The sequence below is a fragment of the Gracilinanus agilis genome, chromosome 1 (genome assembly GCF_016433145.1).
Source record: "Gracilinanus agilis isolate LMUSP501 chromosome 1, AgileGrace, whole genome shotgun sequence".
NCBI lineage: Eukaryota > Metazoa > Chordata > Mammalia > Didelphimorphia > Didelphidae > Gracilinanus > Gracilinanus agilis.
In genome coordinates, this window is record NC_058130.1 from 135,853,442 (window position 1) to 135,874,503 (window position 21,062).

Consider the following 21,062-nt stretch of genomic DNA (forward strand, 5'->3'; position numbering starts at 1 on the left):
AGAGATTCCACTACTAGGCTTATAGACTAAGGAGACCACTGATGAACAGGAAATCTAGAAGCACTTTTTGCAACAAGAAAAAAATGGAAACAAAGTAGATACTCATGACTTAGGGAATGGCTAGATAAACTGTGGCACATGAATGTAATGGGATCCTACTGTGCTATAAGACATGTTGTGTGGGATAAATGGAAGAATGAATGGAAAGAGCTACATAAATTGAGACAGAGCAAAGTAAGCAGAGCTCAAAAAACAATATACACAACTAAAATATAATGTAAATGGAAAGAATAACCACGCACACACACATAAATCAAAAGCAAATGTAGCCAAATTACAAAGAACAAGCATTGTGCAAAGGATATGAGAAAACATCCCCAACATGGCTGTGGTACACTGCATGTATTTTCCGATTTTTTTGATATATTGATCAGTTATTATTATCTTTTTTTTCTTTCTTTTTGTCTTTTAAAAAGCACTGTTTGTTATATGGGATGACTCTCTAGGAGGTAGGGAGGAAGATACTTGGGATATTATGATGGTGTTTTAAATGACATCAATAAATTAGATTTCTTTAAAAAAAAGAAATTGCTCTTTCTAAGAATATGCCATTCCTCCATTTTAACACCCATTGCTTTCCTGTATTGTGTTCACCATCAAGATGCTAAAGATGCTTTTTGATTGTGGGGACTTACCTGTACTGGGTCTGTGATGGTCACAGCCACCAGGGCTCGCCGACGCAACATCTCAAACCCCTCCATAGAGGTCTTCTCCTCCAGATGGAGTAGCACCTTGGCTAGTTCTGTACTCACCTGCTCAGAGTACACAGAGAGATCAGAATTGCCAATTATCTAGCCTAGGAAATTCTTTCTTCTTTTAACTCTTGAGTCAATAAAAACTGCTAAGCCCTTGTGTTAGCACACAGTGCTCTCAATGTGGATGAGATGGAGTCTCTAGATGTGGCTAACAGGCTAGATTCTAGATGCCCTTTTGACCTTTGTCAAGCTTCTTCCTCCTTTACATTCTTTAGCTTTGGCCCAAAAAAAAGGGAAAATAAAAGAAGTTGGCCTCTAGCAATGTTTACTTCATTGCCCTTCAGTGAGATCAAAGGGGATGCTGTACTGGCTCCCTAAGCCATGTTACTTATGTGTTCCTGGGACTGTTTCTATATCCTGTTCTTCAAGGGGTTGGTGAAGGAAGAGCATGGAAGAGTCCAGGTATTGCTCTGGTGTTAACCCAGAGGCAGAACCAGAAGCCAAATCCAAATTTCCTTTTACAAACTAACTTAGAGATTGATCTTTCTACTATCCTCATTATCACCACAAACAAGGCTTCAAAAATCCTGGTTAGTATTTTCTTCACTGTCAGCATGTCATCCACACTGGGTAATCTGATTGCCCCACCTCAAGCAGGAGGGTGACTGTCACTGAGAAGAGTCTTACCTCTTTGGTGGCAGCCGGGTTCCTTTGGATCAAGCTCTCTAGAACCTGCAGCGTCACTTCCCACCGCTCCACATCTTCTGAACTTGTCAATGCTGAATGAAACAACAAAGCCTTAGGAGATATGCTGCCCTCAACCCCAAGAGGATCCCTCGTTATCAATAAAGACAAGCTGTAACAACCGGCTTCCCTCCATCCCCCCAGGAGCCAGGGACCACCTAAAAAGGGGCACAAAGCAGTTCCCCCAAACCAGGGAGGCCCTACAAGTAGGAAAGTTGACTAAGGAGTTAATTACTTGAATGCAAAGGCTCAGTAGCATTCTAGTCATTCCATGTCAGTGCTATTGGAGAGAAGGGAGAAATAAGTCTTTCACAGGGCCCATATGGCATTAAGGGCTGATTAGACAGGAAGAGGAAGAAAACTATGGGGTGGGGTAGGTATAGATACAGATAATGGAGAAAGCAAACCCTCCCTGTACATAGAGAGCTCTAACCATCAGAGAAAAAGAGCCCTGCAATGAAATCAATGTAGAATACTCTATGTACACTTTAAACATATCCTCTCACCATCAGCCAAAGGCAGTATCAAAAGAAAATGCTGAGGACAGAACTACAGGGGAACATCTACAGGCTGGACATCTAACGCTTATGAAAAAGTGACCCCACAGTAATCTCCAACCTTCCAGACAATCCCGGATATACACTGGGGCCTTGGTGTTCTTCAGCTCTTTGTCCCTTGACATGTCATAGGGGACAAATTCATCATCACTGGCAAAGAAAATCAAGGGAGAAATCAACAAGTATTCTGGAAGTCACACCTTGCATTTCCATTAGTAGCCAACAGACAAAAGACAAGGAGCACCACGTAGCTATGAGGACACGCTGACCTACCACAGCTTTCTTCATCACAGCCTATGGCGCTTTGCCTTTCTCCAATATATGACTTTCACAGGGGTTGCTACAAGGGTGGTGTACAGGATCTACTGACCAGTCACTAAGGTGGTTCTATCCCACCATGTGCTCCCCTGGCAACAATATGGATATGTTACCTGTCTAGATCTGAGTCAGATCCCTTTTCACTTTCCTCTTCTTGGGGTGCTTTACCCTCTGGGCTCACATGGGCTGGCTGCACGGTGGATGCTGGCACGATGGGTGAACTTTGTGAAACCATGTGGACAACCAGAACAAGAAAAGCAGATCAATGATGGACCCCAATATAGGTCTCTCTCTCTGAGGTAACAATCTAAATTCACTAAAAGAAAGGTTCTTGCTTGTTCCTAGTCATTCCCCACTCAACAGGATGACATGTTAACTGGAACACATATAAGAGACACAGGGGCATGGAAATGTTACCCAGAAGCTGGAGTTCCAGAATCAGCAGGCTTCATGTTTACCAAAGACAACAATTCCCTCGTCAATGTATTTTCTTCATACTGTAATAATAATAATAGTTGAGACTAATATAGCATTTTATAAACATTATCTCTTTTTATCCTCACAACCACCCTAGGAGACAAGTGCTATTATTATCCTCATCTATATGGCTGAAGTGATGGGACTTGCTCAGGACCACACAACTATTATCTGAGGCTGGATGTGAACTCGGGGTTTCCTGACTTTGAGTCCAGAGATCCATCCACTATGCCACCAAGCTGCCTGGGTTAGGTTTAGATGACTTCATTCAACAAAACTACAGGTACAACATTCTTGGTGGTGAGGCATCCTGTGAATGAGTGAAGCCAGAGCAAAGTCTAGGATAGTTCTTGCCCTTAGATTTATTTAGCCTTTCAGAAGAGACCTCATTATAGCTTGGTCTCCCTAATAATATCATTTCATAATGCTGGCCCCACTTGAGCCCATTATGGTGAGTTCTCTATGGACCACGGAACAGAACTTAGTTTTAAAGTCACTAAATATTTCAGCTCAGGAGAGGTACCTTGACACTGACCAAATAGGTCTGGAGTCTCACAACTCTGATGTGGAATTCACACCCAGCCCTGTGTTCAGGGGCCTCATCTACTATCTGCTCCACACACAAGTATGCTTAGGCAGTTTTGCTCCCTAAGAACAAAGCAACCCTTTTAGTCTCTGCTGACTGGTCTAGTCCATAGCAAGTCCTGAAAAGAAAAAAATCCACCGGCACTCAGGGATTTCTGACAATGATATTGTTTCCTTTGTCCTAAGAGAGGAAAACTGCCAACACCCAGAGAAGTGATTCTAGCCCCTGTTAGGTGGCACAGTGGATAGAGAGGTAAGCCTGGCGTCGGAATGACCTGGGTTCAAATCTGGCCTCAGATACTTCCTAGCTGTGTGATCCCTGTGTGAGTCAACCCCATTTGCCTAGCCCTTGCCCTTCTGTCTTAAAGTTGTTACTAAGACAGAAAGTAAAGGTGTTTTTTTTTAAGTGATTCTAGGAAGGATGATGATAGCAGAAAAAGAATAAGCCTGGAAGTTAGGAGAACCAGGTTCTTGGCTGCAACTAAATAGCTGGATGGTAACCTTGGCCATTCTACCTCTTTAATCTTCTGCAACCTCAGGGAGCCTGGAAAAGATACACCTGTTCTACCTTCCTTTCAGGATTGGGATGAGCATCAGTTAAGAGAAGGAATGTAAAAATACTTAGAAAAAGAGAAAACTGTTATATGAATGTAAAGCATCAGCATTAAGATGATTTGTAATGGAGCTGAGTGCATAGGAAAATGAACAATCACATTACGTTGCAATAAGAAATGCCAAGAATGAAGGGACTTATATGATTGGTGGAACTGTGAACTGATCCAACCATTTTGGAGAACAATTTGGAGTTATGCCCAAAGGGCTATAAAATTATAAATATTTTTAGACCCAGAAATATCATTGCTAGACTAATTTCCCAAGGAGATCAAGGAAAAAGGAAAGGAACCTACACATTCCCAAATATTTCTAGTAGGTCTCTTTGTGGTGGCAAAGAACTAGAAATCAAGGGGTGTCCATTAATTGGGGAGTAGCTGAACAAATTGTGGTATATGATTGTGATGGATTATGACTGTGCTGTAAAGAATGATAAACAGATTAATTTTTTTTAATTTGGAAAAAAACTACATGAGATAAAGAAGAGTGAAACAAGTAGAACCAAGAGAATGCTATGTATAGCTACAGATTTAATATTTGAAGAATAACTTATAAATGTTCACCTCCAGGGAATGAACTGAGAAGTGGAAACATGAAAGTCATAATCTATGATGCCCTCTATGCTGTGAGGAGGGGAAGGAGGGGCTGAGAAACCTGGAAATAAATTGTTAATAAAAAATAAATTTATAAAATAATACATAAATAAATAAAATGAAGGGATTTCCCTGACCCCTCTCACCTGGAATTTCAACTTGGGCCCCTCTGAGTGTATTCGGGAACTGATGGTCTCTGCCACAATCATTCCCAGGTGTCGGACTTGGGGTAGACTACTCTCAATATGGCACTGCACACCTCCCATCATGGTGGTCAGCAGCTCTGAAATGAAAGTAGGGCCGAAAAAAAAAAAAGAGAATCGAGGACTCCATACTTTCTAGTCCAAACATCTCCACCAAAGTCACAGACAGAACAAGTCGGCTGACCTCTTTTTCAGAGCAGCTGGAATTTTCCCTACTACCAGTCATATACTGGGGAGGATTCTGGCCAGCCCTGCATCCTCACCTTCCCTGATGTGCTCAATCTCGGCTTCCTTCAGGTGGGACAAGCAGATCAGGAGGGCTTTGCTGATGTAAAGCTGCTGCTCCACTGGGGAGTGTTTGACGGCACTGCTGCTGCCCCAAGTCTCCAAGAGGTCCTTCAGCACCTAATCCATATGGTCATCAAGTCAGTGTCTGCTCTCTTACCAGTCATCCCTTTGTTCCTCTCACAAGATACCATGTCATGTGCGCATGCACACACACACACACACACACACACATGCCCTCTGAAAATATCGGGCTGAAAAGAAAGGATGTTTTCAGCTTTGGTTGCAGGAGATATAAGAGAATAACTAGGAAGGGCAAAAACAGATAAGCCAACTAGCAGTTGAAAAAAGGGAACAGCTTTGCTGCACTGAGCAGATGTCCATAAATTATCTTCCTCTTCCCCTCTTTACTTGTGCCCAACTGGACTTGACTGCTCTCACACAAATCACTTTCCTCAGAATTAGTTGTCCCTGTGGGTTGTGGGCCTCGGGTCTCTTAAAGAGCCTTCCTAATGCCCAAAAGAAAATAAAAGGGGGATTGTCAGCAGTTACCTGTAAGAGGAGAGTTCGCCGCTGGCTGTCCAGGGCCAAGTATCCCAGGAGGTTTTGTAGCATTTCAGTCTGCAACGAAAGTCATTTGGGTCCTTTCTAACAAAAAACTGCAGAACTCAAGTCTCATCCATGTCCACAGAGCCCTGAAAGCTAACTCCTCACACATGCGGGCACTCAGAATCCAGTGCATACTGAGCCTATCACTGCCTAGAAATGGGTGGAAGGCAATGGATTAAAGATAAAAAATGCAGGGATCTCGTCTCAATTCTGCCAATGACTTGTGGCTCACTTCCTGAACAAATGAAAGCAGGCCCCTCCATCTACTCTTGAATCATCAACTACCCTAACACAACTTGTTTAAACCTCATAGTCTTCTCTCCCCAGAGGAGAATAATATTCTATATTCCTCATCACATTCTGTCATGTTTTATTTATGTATAACTGATAGCAATATCAAAATCAAGTGAAGAAGGTCCCCAGCACTTTGGGTAGACTCCCTATGGAGAAATTATGAAAGGACCTGGAATGGGTAGCTAGGTGGTACAGTGCACAGAGCACTAGGCCCAAAGTCATCTTCCTGAGTTCAAATCTTGCCTCAGTCATGTCCTAGCCATGTGACCTCAGATGAGTCACTTAACCCCAAATGCCTACCCTTTGCTGCTCTTCTGCCTTGGAATTAATACATTTAGACAGAAGTTAAGGGGTTAAAAAAAGAGAGCAAGAACATGGACAAGAGTCTTGTGGGATGGATTGGCAAGAATGTATGACTCTTGGTGTCATAGGAGGAAACACCCAAATTGAATATGTGAGTTGGGCCCACATCTGGGAGACCTGCACATGAAATTCTATCATGTTCTTCAGTATCAAACACTCAAACCCAAACTTTCCCTTCTAAGGCACATCAATCAACTGTGGAATAAAAACTTGAGATCTTATTTGGGAGGAACATGTTCTAAATGGTTCATAAAGCCTTTGGCACACTTTGGACCCCTAAGGATGGTTGTCTTGAAACTTTTTGGTCTGCAGGCCCCTTCAGAAATCCGTATTCCTCCTTCCTATGCCACTCGCCTCTCCCAATTCTGTAAACCATCCCCAGAACAAACAATCACCATGAACACTTTCCCCTACACAACTGACCATTTTAGTGGCTATATTGAACATGGTAATTTTTGTGAAGGGGGAAGGGAGGTAAAAGGAGGCAGCAATATATTTCTAATGGTGACCTACAAACAAGAAGGTAATATCAAGGAAATATAGGGCTGGAAAAAGAGGTAGGTCAATTGTGTCGCAAGGCCTCAGAATAACAGGCACAAAATGTGCCTACGAAATGTCAGAAAGAAAGCATAGAGGGAGGTGGGTCTCCAGCAGGTTGGGTAGAGCCTCCATGCCTCTACTCGTGCAAGATTCTATGTGAGAACATGGAGAAGAACTATGTACCAGGGAGAAGAACACAGATGTGTTAGGACCTGCCCAAACAGAAGATGTGCCCACATGGATAAGCTTACTAATCCTTTAAAGTATTTCAGTGATTTGCGTATTTTAAAGCTTAGCTTTAACTTTGCAATAAAATCTAGATCTGGGATAGACTAGTACAAGGGACTCCCAGTACAGAAACTCCGTCCCCCTCTGCCCCAGCACACCCCAATTTAGACCTGCCACTTGTCTATGATTGCAGTGTTAGGGAGCCCCCTACGGGCCCACAGGAGCAAGTGCTCTGTCCGTGTTCTCACAGATGCCCATCAGAAGCAGCACTTGACAAAGGTCAGCCTGACTCCAAGGCCCACCTTCTGTTAACTCTGCTGGGCTGTCTTCTAGCAGAATATACACATCACACAAAAATATGTGCCTTTTTAACAGGGGCAGCAGAAAAGATACTTGTGTAAAAGGCACCCAGACCACAGACCACCCTCTGAGGGGCCCCCTAGCCTATCCCCTCTGGCCGCATGTCCGAGGTACAAGCTCACCGGATATCTGTACTGCATCAACAGGCACTTCCGGGTCACCACAAACTGGGCTTTCTTGTTCTTCATCACCAGGTTCCCCAGTAACTGAGAAAGAACTTTGGCCCTGAAAAAGACAGAAGGGCAGGCTAACAGTGCTCAGTCATCTAAGCTAATCAGCATTTCTGAGCGTGTCCAAAGCAAAACTGCTCGTATAAACTCAGAACCGTTGGCTCTCCTAGCTATGAGGAAATAACCTGGGCCTAGAGAGCAGCACGGTGTGCTTACTGAGGTGAGGTTCAGGTGGGGCTCTGGTCATACCAGAGAAATCTGGCGATTCCCAGCCTTCCTGCCCGCCAGCTTCAGGCCCAGATGTTCAGGAGACAAACCTGTGAACCCACAGCACTGCTTCTGCCAACAAAGACTCGTACTTGGGTGCAACGGCTGCCTGGATCCTTTGTCTCCATATCTCCAGGCATGAGGAAAAGTGTCAAGAGGAGACGATGTTGCATCACCATAAAAAACTCAAAGTGTACAAACAGAATTGGGAGGAGCCTCAGAGACCATCTAGCCCAGCTGTATCCAATTCAACAGAAACGAGGGCCACAAGCTAAGAAAACCACTTATGAACATTATCTATGTTTTGTGGCATTTTTAATTGTTTTGTTAGCTATTTCCTAATTACATTTTAATCTGGTTCTGGCAACAGAGCTCACAGGCCTGTGTTTGATGCCTCTGATTTAGACCAACTCCTTCATTTTATGGATGAGGAAACCAAGGCACTAAGAGGTTTTGCCCAAAGTCACATTGGTGATATGTCAGATGTAGCATCTTTGTTAAGGCAAACAAATAGCCCATTTTAAAACCAGTATTTATAAAAAGAAACATCAACAAAAAAAATTAAGATGGCCACTACAGTAGATCCTATTATAATCATATGTGAAGTAGATTTTAAAGAAGGAGAAGGAGACAAAGTAATTCAGAAGCCAATGAGTCAGAGCTCTTCCCCTTGACTCTTTCTCTGATTTTTAACATAACAGAAGGGACATAGGGAAAATAGCTAGAGTACCAGTAGTATTCCCAATACCAGCAAGACTTTTCCAATGGTGCCACATCATCAAATGAAAGGTCTAGGCCGACAAACATACAACAGATACAATTTCTGAAGATGTCAGGATAGTGTTTTCTTGATCTCTTACCCTGGAGCTTCTTGGAGAAGTCCAGACACTACTGCCTCCATCCCCCGGTCTGGCACACATTCCATGAGGCGCCAACTGAGTCTCTGCCAAATACAGTCAGCTTGGGTGAGCTCTGTCAAGCGGGGTACCAATACTCCCAGAATCTCTTCTGAGGGGAAAATAGACACAAAGACTAGTGACCAGATTGTTGGTGACCCAGTGTCCTCAGCTAACTTTCCAAGGAAGTTTCATCCAATCTGTATATTCTTGAGAGAAACCAGAAAAATAACATGCTTCCTAGGAGCAGACTATAAATCTTATGTTTCAAAGCGAATACTTCTAAAAGTGTCTAGGGACACTTCTTTAATCTTTACCTAACTTGGTCTACATACTGAATCACAGGAAGGATGATTTGAATTGCAAAAATACAGAGTTCAAGGGGACCTCAGGAACAAATAGGTGCCTTGGTGGTTAGAGAGCCAGGCTTGGAGGCAGGAGATCCTCGGTTCAAAGCTGACCTCAGATACACTACTTGTGTGGCCCAGGGCAAGACACTTAACCCCAATTGCCCTATCCCTTAACACTCTTTTTGCCTAGGGACCAATACTTAGAATGGAATCCAAGACAGAAAACAAGGATTAAAAAAAAAAAAGGGAGCTTGGGGGTGGTCTTCAGAGGCCATTTAGTCCAACTTCTACCTGAAAGGACAGCAAGGTATAATGAATACAGCACTTGAGTGAGGGTCAGGAAAATCAGGGTTCTAATCCCATTCTTAGATTCTAACTAGCTGTGTAATCCTGAGCCAGGCATTGAGTTTCATGGTGCCTCAGCTTCCACATCTATAAAATGAAGGGGCTGGATGAGATGGCCTCAAATGTTCCTTCTAGTTCTATGATCCTATCACTCCATAACCAACAACGCCTTCTACACCAACTGGTCACATAGCCTCTATTTGCAGACCTTCAGTGATCTTGGTCACAAGCAGAGATGTAAAGGTAAGGACAGGCTGTCACTAATATTTTCAAAAAGCACAAATTAAAAAATTATTAAAGAGAAGTGAGACCTCTCAGGAGGAGAAGTCCTGCCTCTAGGCCGAAAGACCTCTGGATAACTAACTGTAAGGAAGTTTTTCCTTACAACAAAAGCTGAAACCTGCTTCTCTGCAACTTCCAGCCCCACTGATCCTAGTTTTGTCCACTGGGACCAAGAAGAACAAGTCTAGGCCCATCTTCCTGAAACAGCCCTCCAAAGACCTGAAGACAGTTATCAGGTCCTTCTTAAGTCTCTGCTTTCTCCAAGGTGAGTTCTCCCAGCTCCTTTAGACATGTATGAGTTAGATTTGAAACCTTTAGTCATCCTGGTCACTCTCCCCTGGATGAGCTCACCAAAATCCTTCATAAAACCTGGCACCCAGCACTCAGTATATGACCCCAACACGGCCTGGTCTGATAGGGCCCTATATAGGCTGGTACTGAGGACAGTAGGACCATCACTATCCCCCCACCCCCCCACCCCCGTTCCTCCACTTTTGATCCTGTGCCTCTCAATTAAAGCAAGTCTGAATTGGTTTTTTTTCAGTGCTGTATCAGACTACTGACTCATGGTGAGCTTACAGCCCAAGGAAATCCCTAAATGGAAGAAGGGAGAAATGAATAGATAGACAGATAAACAGAGAAATATGAAAAAAACATTTATTAAGCCTTCACTATGTGCCAGGCACTGGGCTAAACATTGGGGATGCAAATATAAGCAAACCAGATGGTCCCTACCCTTAAGAAGCTTGCATTTTAAAGAAGGGAAGGCAACACATAAAAGGGGAAATGGAAATCGTGGGCAATATAGCAGATGGAGAGAAGGTTACCGAGGAGGCTCAAGTATGAGCAAGGTAAAGCATGGTTGAGATCCTACCTATTTATGGAGAGTCACCAATAAGGAGAGAAGGATTCTGGGCAGAGGTTTGTCAGAGAGACATTGTAGGAGTGGAAGGGAAGGATGGGCCTTCCATGGAAAGAATCCAGGGGTTAGTAAAGTGAAACATATCTGGCTGGGGTCCTTTCTCAAACTTCTTCATATGAACTGTGTGGGTTCTCATCTTGACTCTACCACTAATTAGTTATATGGCTTCCAGCAAAGGAGGGAGATTGACGTTCTGAGGAGGAAGATGCTGCTTATCTTCCTAAAAATGATATAGAAGGTATAAGTGAAAGCTTAACCAGGAAGGATCAGAGAGGAAAGAGAAAAGTATTAGCAGGTGGTAGAACCTGCTCAAGGGTGTTGAAAGAGCTATATGTCAACCTGATAGCAATAAAGAGGTGTGTGGTCTTCCCAGGGCATCCAAGACCCACCAAAGAACTTCCCAAGATTTATCAAAATGAGTGAAAACAATCCTTTTCTGGTGAGTCATTGTGGGCACACTGATGATGAAGATGACAACTAGCATTTATGGAGCATTTTAAGGACTTGTAAACCTCTTATAAACATTTCATTTTATCCTCACAACAATCCTGGGAAGTAGATACTATTCTGAGGGTATGCCAGAACAAGTTACAGAATATGAATGTGATAAAATACTATTGTCCTATAAGAAATGAGGAAGGGGACAGTTTCAGAAAAATGTGGGAAGAACTGATGTAAAGTGAGCAAACCAGGAGAACAATTTATACAATAACAATAATACTATAAAGATAATAGACTTTGAAAGACTTAGTACCTGTGATCAACACAACTACCAACCAGTTTCAAAGGGCTCATGATGAGATCCACCCTCAGAAAGAGGGCTGATGGACATAGATTACAAACTGAAATATATTTTCCTCTCGTTTTTTTTCTTTAATTTTTTTTTGGAAATTGCTAAGAAAGTAATATACTTTGCATGACTATACTTATTTATAATGGGTTTTGGTTTTTTTGCCTTCTCAATGGGTGGAAGAGGGAGAGATTTAATTCATAACTGAAAATAAAATAAAATTGAATTAAAAAAAGGAAATATCTGCTATTATTATCCCCATTTTATAGTGAGTAAACTAAGGTAGATGGAGGTTGAGTATCTTGCCCAGGTTGACACAGCTAGTAAGTGTATAAGGATTTGAATTTAGGTCTTCATGATTTCCTGGCTCCAGAGCTAGACTTTGCTATCTTATACCTCAAGTCATTCTAGAAGGAACCTAAAAAAGTATTGCCAATGATTATGAACTCCTAGGCAAGAAACTAAAGACCATAGTGGGCAAATTTATGTTTTCTTAGTTGTCCAGTGAAAGCAACAGATGTAAAAGAGAAAAATTAATTTAGGAAGTACATAGTTGGCTAAGAAGGTATTGTCTGAGAATGGGATTTGGGCCCCAACTGAAAATATAAAAATAACAGATTCTTGGACACAAATGGAGTACACCTAATAAAAGCTGTTAAAATATTTTTAACAGGTGTCTTACAAGCTAAATAAAGGGGCTTTAAACTAAAAATGTCGTGAGGGAGAAGACTGCCTGTATAGCCCCCAAATTAGAGAACATAGAGTAACTACAGTGAAGAAAAATAGCAGCTGCAACTCCCATAAGTTTATGGGAGACAAAAAACAAAGAAAGGGACTAAAAATAAAAATATGGATATGCAAATGCATAAAGTATAGACAACAAGCAAAATAACTGGAGATCCTAATTAAAAGGAGGCAACTTTGACTTTATAGGTATCACTGAGACTTGAAGGGCTGAAACCCATGCCTGGAATATGGCTTTGGGTGGGAATATCTTATTCAAAAGAAACCAAATTGGTAGAAGTAGGCAAGGTAATGCTATATTTTAAGAAGGCATACTCATTCGATAAAATCCAAGAGCTGGAGTAGAGGAAGCCCAATGAAGAATAATTAGACAAAGGTCAAGAGAGGGTGAAACAAAAGTGATTTTGTCACTAGAGTTGTCAGGAATGTCTGGACCCCTAAAATAACCCTTGCTGATGCCTCTCATTTTCCTGAGTTGCTATATTCTCCAGGCCCAGACATAGCTGAGTATATCACACCCAATCAAGAATGTGTGAGACCTTGGCATAACAACAGTCCTTTGCATGCATACACTCAGGCTGAATTCTGTTGCTGTCAGTCTGTTACTGTCAAAAACCTATGGCCAGTTCAAACTAACCAGCCTGAATGGTCCTTGAGATTGAACAAACTGGCACCTGCTAAAGCTGAGCAAACTTGTACCTGCAGAAACCACAACTAGGTCAGGAAGCCCTGAAAGAATAGGTCCTTTGATGCTGAGCAAATTCTGTCTTGTCACTAAACAAACTTGGCCATTGTTTCATTGGCTCTACTTTCTTGTTTTCTCTCTTATCACAACTACATGTATTGAAGCTTTACCTCATTGCTTTGGATTTGGTTCTAGGCCAAACCCCAACATTATAACTCTGTCTAGCTTTCACTCCGACAGAATAATGAAGTTTTTGCTTATAATCTTTTGTGAGCTCATTGCTACTTATTTCTTAGAATTTATCAAAGTCTACTACTGACCAGCAGGACAGAAAGAGGAAACAGATATGGAGTTTGGAAAATGGATCAAGAGGTGACACAAAGGCATAATACAGCAATGATGTATGACCTCAAATATACAGCTGGATATAGAACTCTTTCCAAAGGTAGCCAATAACCTGCTGACTTGCCTTAGTGGCAATTTCATCCTTCAAAAGGTAGAAGAACCAACAAGAAACATTTTATTCTGGATGTGATTCTCACTAACAGGGAAGACCTGCTTTCTGATGTGGAAATGATTGGAGGTGCCTAGGGGAAAGTAGCTGCACCTTTCTCTAGTCTGTGAGAGAGGAGAGGAAATCCAGGCAGAATCTGACATGTCCTCTAGTTATGGGACAGCATAACAGGTAGGATCCTATGAGCTAAAATCCTACAGGCAAAGTCAGCCCAGAAGGGATGGGAGATACTCAAGAATGAAATTCAGAAGAAACAAAGGGGAACATTTCCAATGAAGACAGAAAATGAGATTTGTCTGAAAAAACTGATATGGATCTATTAGAAATGTTCAGAAGAGAAAAGGTAAGCCAGGGCTACAGAGAATGATGGGAAAAGTATACAAGTGTTAGCAGTGCCAATGCTCAGGATGAACTGTGGCTATGGAGGAAAGCTAAGGACAACAAAATGGGATGAAGGTGGGTGGTTTAAGCTATACTTGGAGAAAGAATAGATTTAAAGAAGAGATAGGCCATTTGCTTGACTGGAACAGTGAAAATGTGTTGAAAGCAATAGAGAGAAACATGCTCTATTAGCATAATCTATGGACCTCATCAGAACCAATGTAGTTTGCAAAGTCTCTACGTTGGTTTCTGTGACCTGGTTTTCAGGTCACAGAACGAATGGCCTATCCAAAAACCTTTGACCCCTCTCTATGGCTCCTTTCATTATTAAAAACATATTAAGGGGGCAGCTGGGTAGTTCAGTGGATTGAGAGTCAGGCCTAGAGACGGGAGGTCCTAAGTTCAAATCTGGCCTCAGACACTTCCCAGCTGTCTGGGCAAGTCACTTGACCCCCATTGCCCACCCTTACCACTCTTCCACCTAGGAGCCAATACACAGAAGTTAAGGGTTTAAAAAAAATAAATTAAAAAAAAACATATTAATTTAGTTTTTAGGATAGCCTCAAGTTTTATAAAAAGCCTAAGTACCATATAGTAAACCAGCAGTTAAGGAGTTAATAGTTTTTCTCTCCAAGACAAAAAGGCAAAAATTAAGCTGCCAGGCTATGCGTCCACTCTTAAACAGTCAAGGTCAAAATCAGGCAAGCAAGACAGTTAAATATTCTGCCAGGTGCTTTCCAACACATAATGTTTAAAAAAACCAACTTATTCATGAAATTATCTCTAGAACTATAGAATTTTTCACTAAAATAGCTTGTAGATAAAAAGGAGACTCATTCCCAACATTGAATTTTGTTTCATTCTGGGCCTAATCTTTTTGAGGTAATTCTTTTCCTTGAGCTACTGTACAACTATGATTCTATTGTGCTTTGTAAGTCATATTTCAATCATGATCTAACCTCTTACTATACTCTATTGTGCTTTGTAAAACCATATACCAATTATGACATAATTCTGTAATCTTGGCATATCTGCGCAGCTGCAAAACTTCTTTGTGCTTTTGTGTGAAATGGATTTTGAATTCTGTATATATTAAACTTGAAGCTCTATGTCAAACTGGAGCAGCCATGAGCTAATGGCAGCCCCCAAAATCAGATTCATTCTTTCTCACCTAAACCATCACCTCCCAGACCCCTGGAGCTGTTGGATAGTTTTCAACAAAAACTAACAACAGACAGAAGACAGAGCTGCTCAATTCAGATTATACTTGTTTTTTTCTGCCAAAGAGAATGATCTCTGCACTGGACAAGACAGAAGGAAAATAATGAGCAGAGAGCCAATGCTCAAAACAAATAAAGAAAGAGAAAGAAAGTACCAGGTATGTGGTCCAGATGAACCACATCCTTAAGGACTGAAAGAATGAAGAGGCAAGATAGCTAAGTCCTCATCAGTGAGATATGAAAGATCATGGAAAATGAGAGAAGTGCCACAAGCTTGAAGAAGGGCAAACATTATCCTGGTTTTTTTAAAAAAGGGAGTCTACAAACTACAGGCTAAGAAGTTTGATTTAGTTCCAGAGAAAATTCTAAACTGGATTAATGAACATCCAGAAGGAGAGGGAATTATTACAAAGAGCCAGCCTGGCTTCATCTAGAACACCTTATGTCAAATTAACCTCATTCCTTTTTTGGACAGGATTAAAAAACTAAGAAGAGAGGAATGCTGTGAATGGTCTACTTAATTTTTAGCAAGCTTTTGATAAAATATTCATACTATTAATGTGGAGAGGATGAAGAGATGCAGACTAGATAAAAATAAAATTAAGTGACTCAACGAATAGTTGTTAATGGTTCAATCTCAGCATGGCAGAAGGTGTCCAATGAATTGCTTCAGTACTTGCTCTTGGGCTATCAATGATACAAATTAAGCTGTCAAATTCTCAAATCACACAAAGCTAGGAGGAACAGATAATACCACCTTGGATCCAAAAACATCCTGACATGCTAGCGCATTGAGCTGAGTTTAATAACACAAAATTCAATGGGAATAAACGTAACATCTAACATTTAGGTATAAAAAAAAGCAGCACTGGAAGCACAAGATGGGGGAGGCATGGTTAGAAAGCAATTGCTCTAAAAAAGACCTACAGGTTTTAGGGAGCTGTGAGCTTAAGCACATCAGCAGTATGACATTGCAGCCAATAAACCAAACTTTCTCTTAGGCTTCATTATAAAGGAAGAGGGAGGTGATGGTCCCATGGGACTCTGCTCTCTCATATCTCAATTGGAATAGTGAGTTCGGTTCTGGCCATCAAAGCTTAACAAAGACATTTATAAGCTGCAGGAGCTTATCACTGACTAGTTGTTGGGTATGTTTGAGCAGGGATTCCTTTTGTGTATGGTTTGTACTAAATAGATGCCCAGGTGCCTTCCAACTCTGAAATTTTGAGAATCTATAATGTCTTCCTACATTATTTTAAGGACTGATTGGAATAACAAATGCAGAAAAGGTTTAATAAATATAAATTACTATCAAAATGGGGCAGCTAGGTGATCCAGTGGCCAAAGTGCAAAACCCAAGGTCAGGAAGACTCATCTTCTTTTTTTTTTTTTTAATTTAAATATTTTATTTTTTTAGGAAAATTTTCCATGGTTACATGATTCTTGTTTTTGCTTTCCCCTTCACCCCCTTTGCCCCCCTCCCTCATATCCAATACACATTTCCACTGGTTTTAACATAAGACTCATCTTCTTGAGTTCAAATCTGCCTCAGTTTCATCTATAAAATGAGCTGGAGAAGGAAATGGCAAACCATTCCAGTATCTGTCAAGAAAACTCCAAATGGAGTCATGAAGAGTCTGACACAAATGAAAACAACTTAAACAAATGCAACAACTATTAAAATATAAATTGTTCCGGGATTACAAAATACTCACTTTGTCTCCCATGGATGCAGACTTTCGCTAGTATTTGGGATAGAAAGGAGATAGAACAATCCAAGCCACCTAGAGTAGGAAAAAAGATTCATAAAATCAAGGGAAATTAACATACTTAGTAGCCACCTTGTCCCTAATGAACTCTCCTGCTAACCCACATATTCACTCATCCATTTACTCAACAAATATTTATTCAGTGCCTAATATGTACAAGGCCCTGCACCACAAAACAGTGTCACCCATTTGGCAGACCCTAGAAACATTTCTAAATAAGTTACCAAATAGGAAGTAAAGATCTGTGTGGTAAATTTCACAAATTTGGCTATTTCCCTGCCCTACTTATGCTCTGAAGGCAGGGGTCGGCAACCTTTTTGGCCATGAGAGCCACAAATGCCACATTTTTTAAAATGTAATTTCGTGAGAGCCGTACAGTGCTCACAGTGCGCTCCTGTAATAGCGCCTGAAAAAAAATTGACTTTATGACTCCTGCAGAAAGAGTCATATCTGGCCCTCAAAAGAGCCAGATATGGCTCGAGAGCAATACGTTGCCGACCCGTCTTAAGGGATAAGCCCCTAAACCTACATGGTGGTAGTGAGAAGAACAGATCAAAGAAAGGCAAATCTCTCTGGTCCCCTATCAGCCAGGAGTTGAAAAAAATCAAAGGCCTTTATGCCAGCTTCATAGTTTTCCTTGTTCACTTCTAAAATCTTCATTCACAAACAGTGCAGTATGTTTTCAAAATGTGTTATTCTTTCCAGAATCAACATTTTATGAGTTTGGGCAAGGAAAGGAGACATCACAGGTCCATGATGCTGATAGCATTTCTGTTGCTTTAAGGTTTGCAAAGCACTTTACAAATAATATATATCTTTACAACAACCCTAGGAGGTAGCTACTATTATTACTATTATTATCAACTCCACTTTACAGATGAAGAAACAGAGACAGACAGAAGTGAAGTGACTTGTCAAGGGCCACACATCTAATAAATGTCTGAGACCAGATCTGAACTCAGACATTCTTGACTCAAGATCTGAGTATGTTACCTAGCTGCCTCTATACAGAAAAAGGCAGCAACAGACCAAGTATCACAGTCAATCAACAAGCAAGTATTAAGCATCCCCTATAGGCTAAGAACTGTGCTAGGTGCTAAGGGCACAATGACAGAAGACAACACACACATGCAAGATAAATGCCAGGTAAAGCAGAGCTTTACAAAAGCTCACAAAGAGACAGCCCCACACCATGCAAACCTTACACTCGGTGTAGATTCTTGGCTGTGGCAACAGAGATGAAAACCATCAATTCCAAGGACAAGAACCATTTTCTGCCTCAGAACTAGGAACTAAAGTGGGGCTAGTCACTTCTCTTTGGGCCTGTTCCTGCAGAGCCTGTCATTCACAAGGGACCCACATTCATAAAGCCAGTCAGGGCTTGGTCAAATTTATGGCTTGGGCCTGATCCTACATCTTATAAAAATTTCTCCAGAACCCCTTTTGAATCTTCCTTGAATATATAATAAAAAAGGTGACTTCTATGCTTAGATTTAAAAGCTCAGAAAACTTTGTATTTTGTAAATTCTGTTTTGCCTTCACACTGTGACTATGCCACATAGTTCTACAGAAAGATTTTAAGCTCTCCAGTTAGAAGCCCTGGGTTCAAATCCAATTTCTAATTCTTACCCACTATGTGTCATGAGGCAAATCACTGAGTCCCTCATTACTTCAGTTTCTTCAGCTGTCAAGAAGGGAGTTAGACTAGATAGACTCTTTACAGCTTGAAGTCTATGACTTTGAGACTTCTGTGAAGATCACTTGATAAATATTCATCAATAATGTTAACTACCAAAGCCATATTGATAATATGTTCAAGAACCAACCTGGAACAGTAAATGAAGACTCATTGAAGGTGGCCACAGAAGAGAGAAAAGAATCTCTGCTATTTTACTATGGACAGCTAAAACAGTATTTACTCTTAAGAGCAGAAGATAACCTCCCCTTCAACCAAGCAAAGAAGAACTGAGGTAGCTCTCTCCCGTCCTAATGAATTTATTAAATATTCAGCAGAAAAGATGGAAGCCTTATTGTCCAGAGGTTAAAATCTAAGCCACTCACACTTAAAGTGTTCAGTATCTCTGCCCTGAGGAATAGGGGGTGGGAAAGATAAAGATTCCCTAATAAATCTGGACACATTACTAAGAGAATCTTGACTGCCATCTGTGGAGGTGTTGAATGGTTTAAGAGAAGGGAGTGCTCACCTCTGAGTGAGCCAGAGATCTTCTGGAGCACCTGGATCATTTCCTCCCCCAGCAGAGGGAAGTAGTTCTGGGGGAAGAACAGGGATGGGCATTGCTCCTTCATCTGGTTACCCAGGTGGTCAGGCAGACACACAACTTTGCTGAGCAGAGTCTCCTGGAGAAGGGATGAGCCGTGAGGCACCTGTTGCTGACACATCTCCCACATCAGTTCTACCAGTCTGCCCCTCTTCAGGAACTTGGTAAGCACCTGGGACATTTTCATCAGACGAAAGCTTGGACTATAATCAAAACAAAAGTTGAATGAAAGATAGTAAGGAGATAGATAGTGACTACTGGCTACAGCATCTCCAAATCCAAGAGACATGAGTTAGAAGGCACCACACAATGCTATATAAAAACATAACCTGCTAATAATAATTCTCCATATGAAGCAAGCTACTCGCTTCCTTACAGAGAAATAATGGACTCTTCTCTACAGGGAGTTGATAGACTCCATCCCTCCTCTCCAATGTGGAGGGAGGAGTAGGAATGTGGAAAATGTTTTTAAAATTAGTTTTCCTCAGTTTTATCCATTCTACCCAATACTCCCCTACTCCATATATCTATGATACATGTGTTTGAAAGAATATAAGCCAGAAATAATCCAGTCCAATTTTATAATTATTAGATGTTTATTAATAGAAAAAAATCAGAATGTCTGGTTATTCATAGAATTAAGGTCAGTAAGCTGGTAACCCTTCTGAGTTTAGATTGCTTATGTTATTGCTTAAACAAAAAAAAATCTCAAAATACAAAATCTAGCTAACTATACTTACCCAGCAGTAACAATGATGGATTCCATCAAGACCAGAAAGGCTTGATCAGCAGGACTTTCTAGAAAAAAGCTATCCCACAATTCTTCTAGTTGGCCAGCAGGTAGCAGTTCCAGCCAATCAGGGTTCAATTTGTTGACAAGACATCGAAGAAAGGTAGAAAAGTGGATCTTGGAAAATTCTTCCCTCTCTCTAGGTGGGATTATGTTCTGTAATCCATTCAAGTAGTGCTTTACAGACCTCAGGGCCTCAGAGATTTGTACCCCATCATTGGAAGATGAAAGTGTATGGAGAGCTTCTTGAATAGTGTGACGGACCTGAGAAAGCTCAGAATCCATTGCGTTCTCTTTCAGAGCTGGAAACGGGGGAAAAAAAATTTAATTCAAGTATTCAACACTAGGGATCAGTTCCCATCATAAAGAAAATAGGTTAGTAATAAACATGACATGTTGCAGTTGAGTCATTTCAGTTATGTCCAACTCTTTGACCCAATTTTGGGTTTTCCTGGCAAAGATAAAAGAGTGGCTTGCTATTCCTTCTCCAGCTCATTTTATAGATGAGAAAACTGAGGCAGACAGAATTAAGTGAACTGCCCTGGATCACACAGCTAGTAAGTGTCTTGAGACTATATTTGAACTCATGAAGTTGAGCCTTCTAATTCCACTTCCAATATTCAATAAAGCATTGTGCCACCTAGCTGCCCTTTAAACATAATTTATTATATTTGCAATGTTAATATCTACATTGTTGTTCAGTAGTATCTGACTATTCATGACCTTGTGGACAAGATTTTCTTAACAAACAAAATGGAGTTTGCCATTTCCTTCTCCAATAGATTAAAGCAAACAAGGCACTCTATCCAATGAACCACCAAATCATCTATAACATCATATAAAATTATTATCTTTTAGTTCTTACAATTTCATAGAAACTTACTCCTTCTCTCTTTCACATACAAGCTATATATCACTTACATCAAGTGTTTACTTTTTCTCTCATTTACCCTTGACATTTTCCAGGATGGTTTCTTTTCCTTGCCATTCTACCAAAGCTATTGAGAAATCATTTCATAACTAAGTCCAAAGGCTGTTTTCCCCAATCAAATTATTTTGGCCTCTTCTCCTATCCTGCTCCTTTTTACAACCTCTTCCAATCTGAAGTACCAGAGAACCTTCATTTGGTTCTTCC

At 41.0% G+C, this 21,062-nt stretch overlaps 1 protein-coding gene across 1 annotated transcript in view; it reads right to left on the reverse strand.

Annotated features, from left to right (window-relative positions):
- TELO2 (telomere maintenance 2) overlaps positions 1-20,212 on the reverse strand; it is a 30,069-nt gene extending 9,857 nt beyond the window's left edge. The window contains exons 1-13 of the mRNA XM_044657103.1: positions 19,878-20,212; positions 19,063-19,340; positions 16,805-16,873; positions 8,821-8,968; positions 7,646-7,748; positions 5,682-5,750; positions 5,108-5,249; positions 4,788-4,924; positions 2,792-2,871; positions 2,488-2,595; positions 2,118-2,206; positions 1,443-1,534; positions 696-812 (exon numbers count right to left, since the gene is read on the reverse strand). Coding sequence (XP_044513038.1) covers positions 696-812; positions 1,443-1,534; positions 2,118-2,206; positions 2,488-2,595; positions 2,792-2,871; positions 4,788-4,924; positions 5,108-5,249; positions 5,682-5,750; positions 7,646-7,748; positions 8,821-8,968; positions 16,805-16,873; positions 19,063-19,340; positions 19,878-20,212 — 1,767 coding nt within the window. The remainder of the gene's footprint in view (positions 1-695; positions 813-1,442; positions 1,535-2,117; positions 2,207-2,487; positions 2,596-2,791; positions 2,872-4,787; positions 4,925-5,107; positions 5,250-5,681; positions 5,751-7,645; positions 7,749-8,820; positions 8,969-16,804; positions 16,874-19,062; positions 19,341-19,877) is intronic.
- Positions 20,213-21,062: the final 850 nt, after the last annotated feature.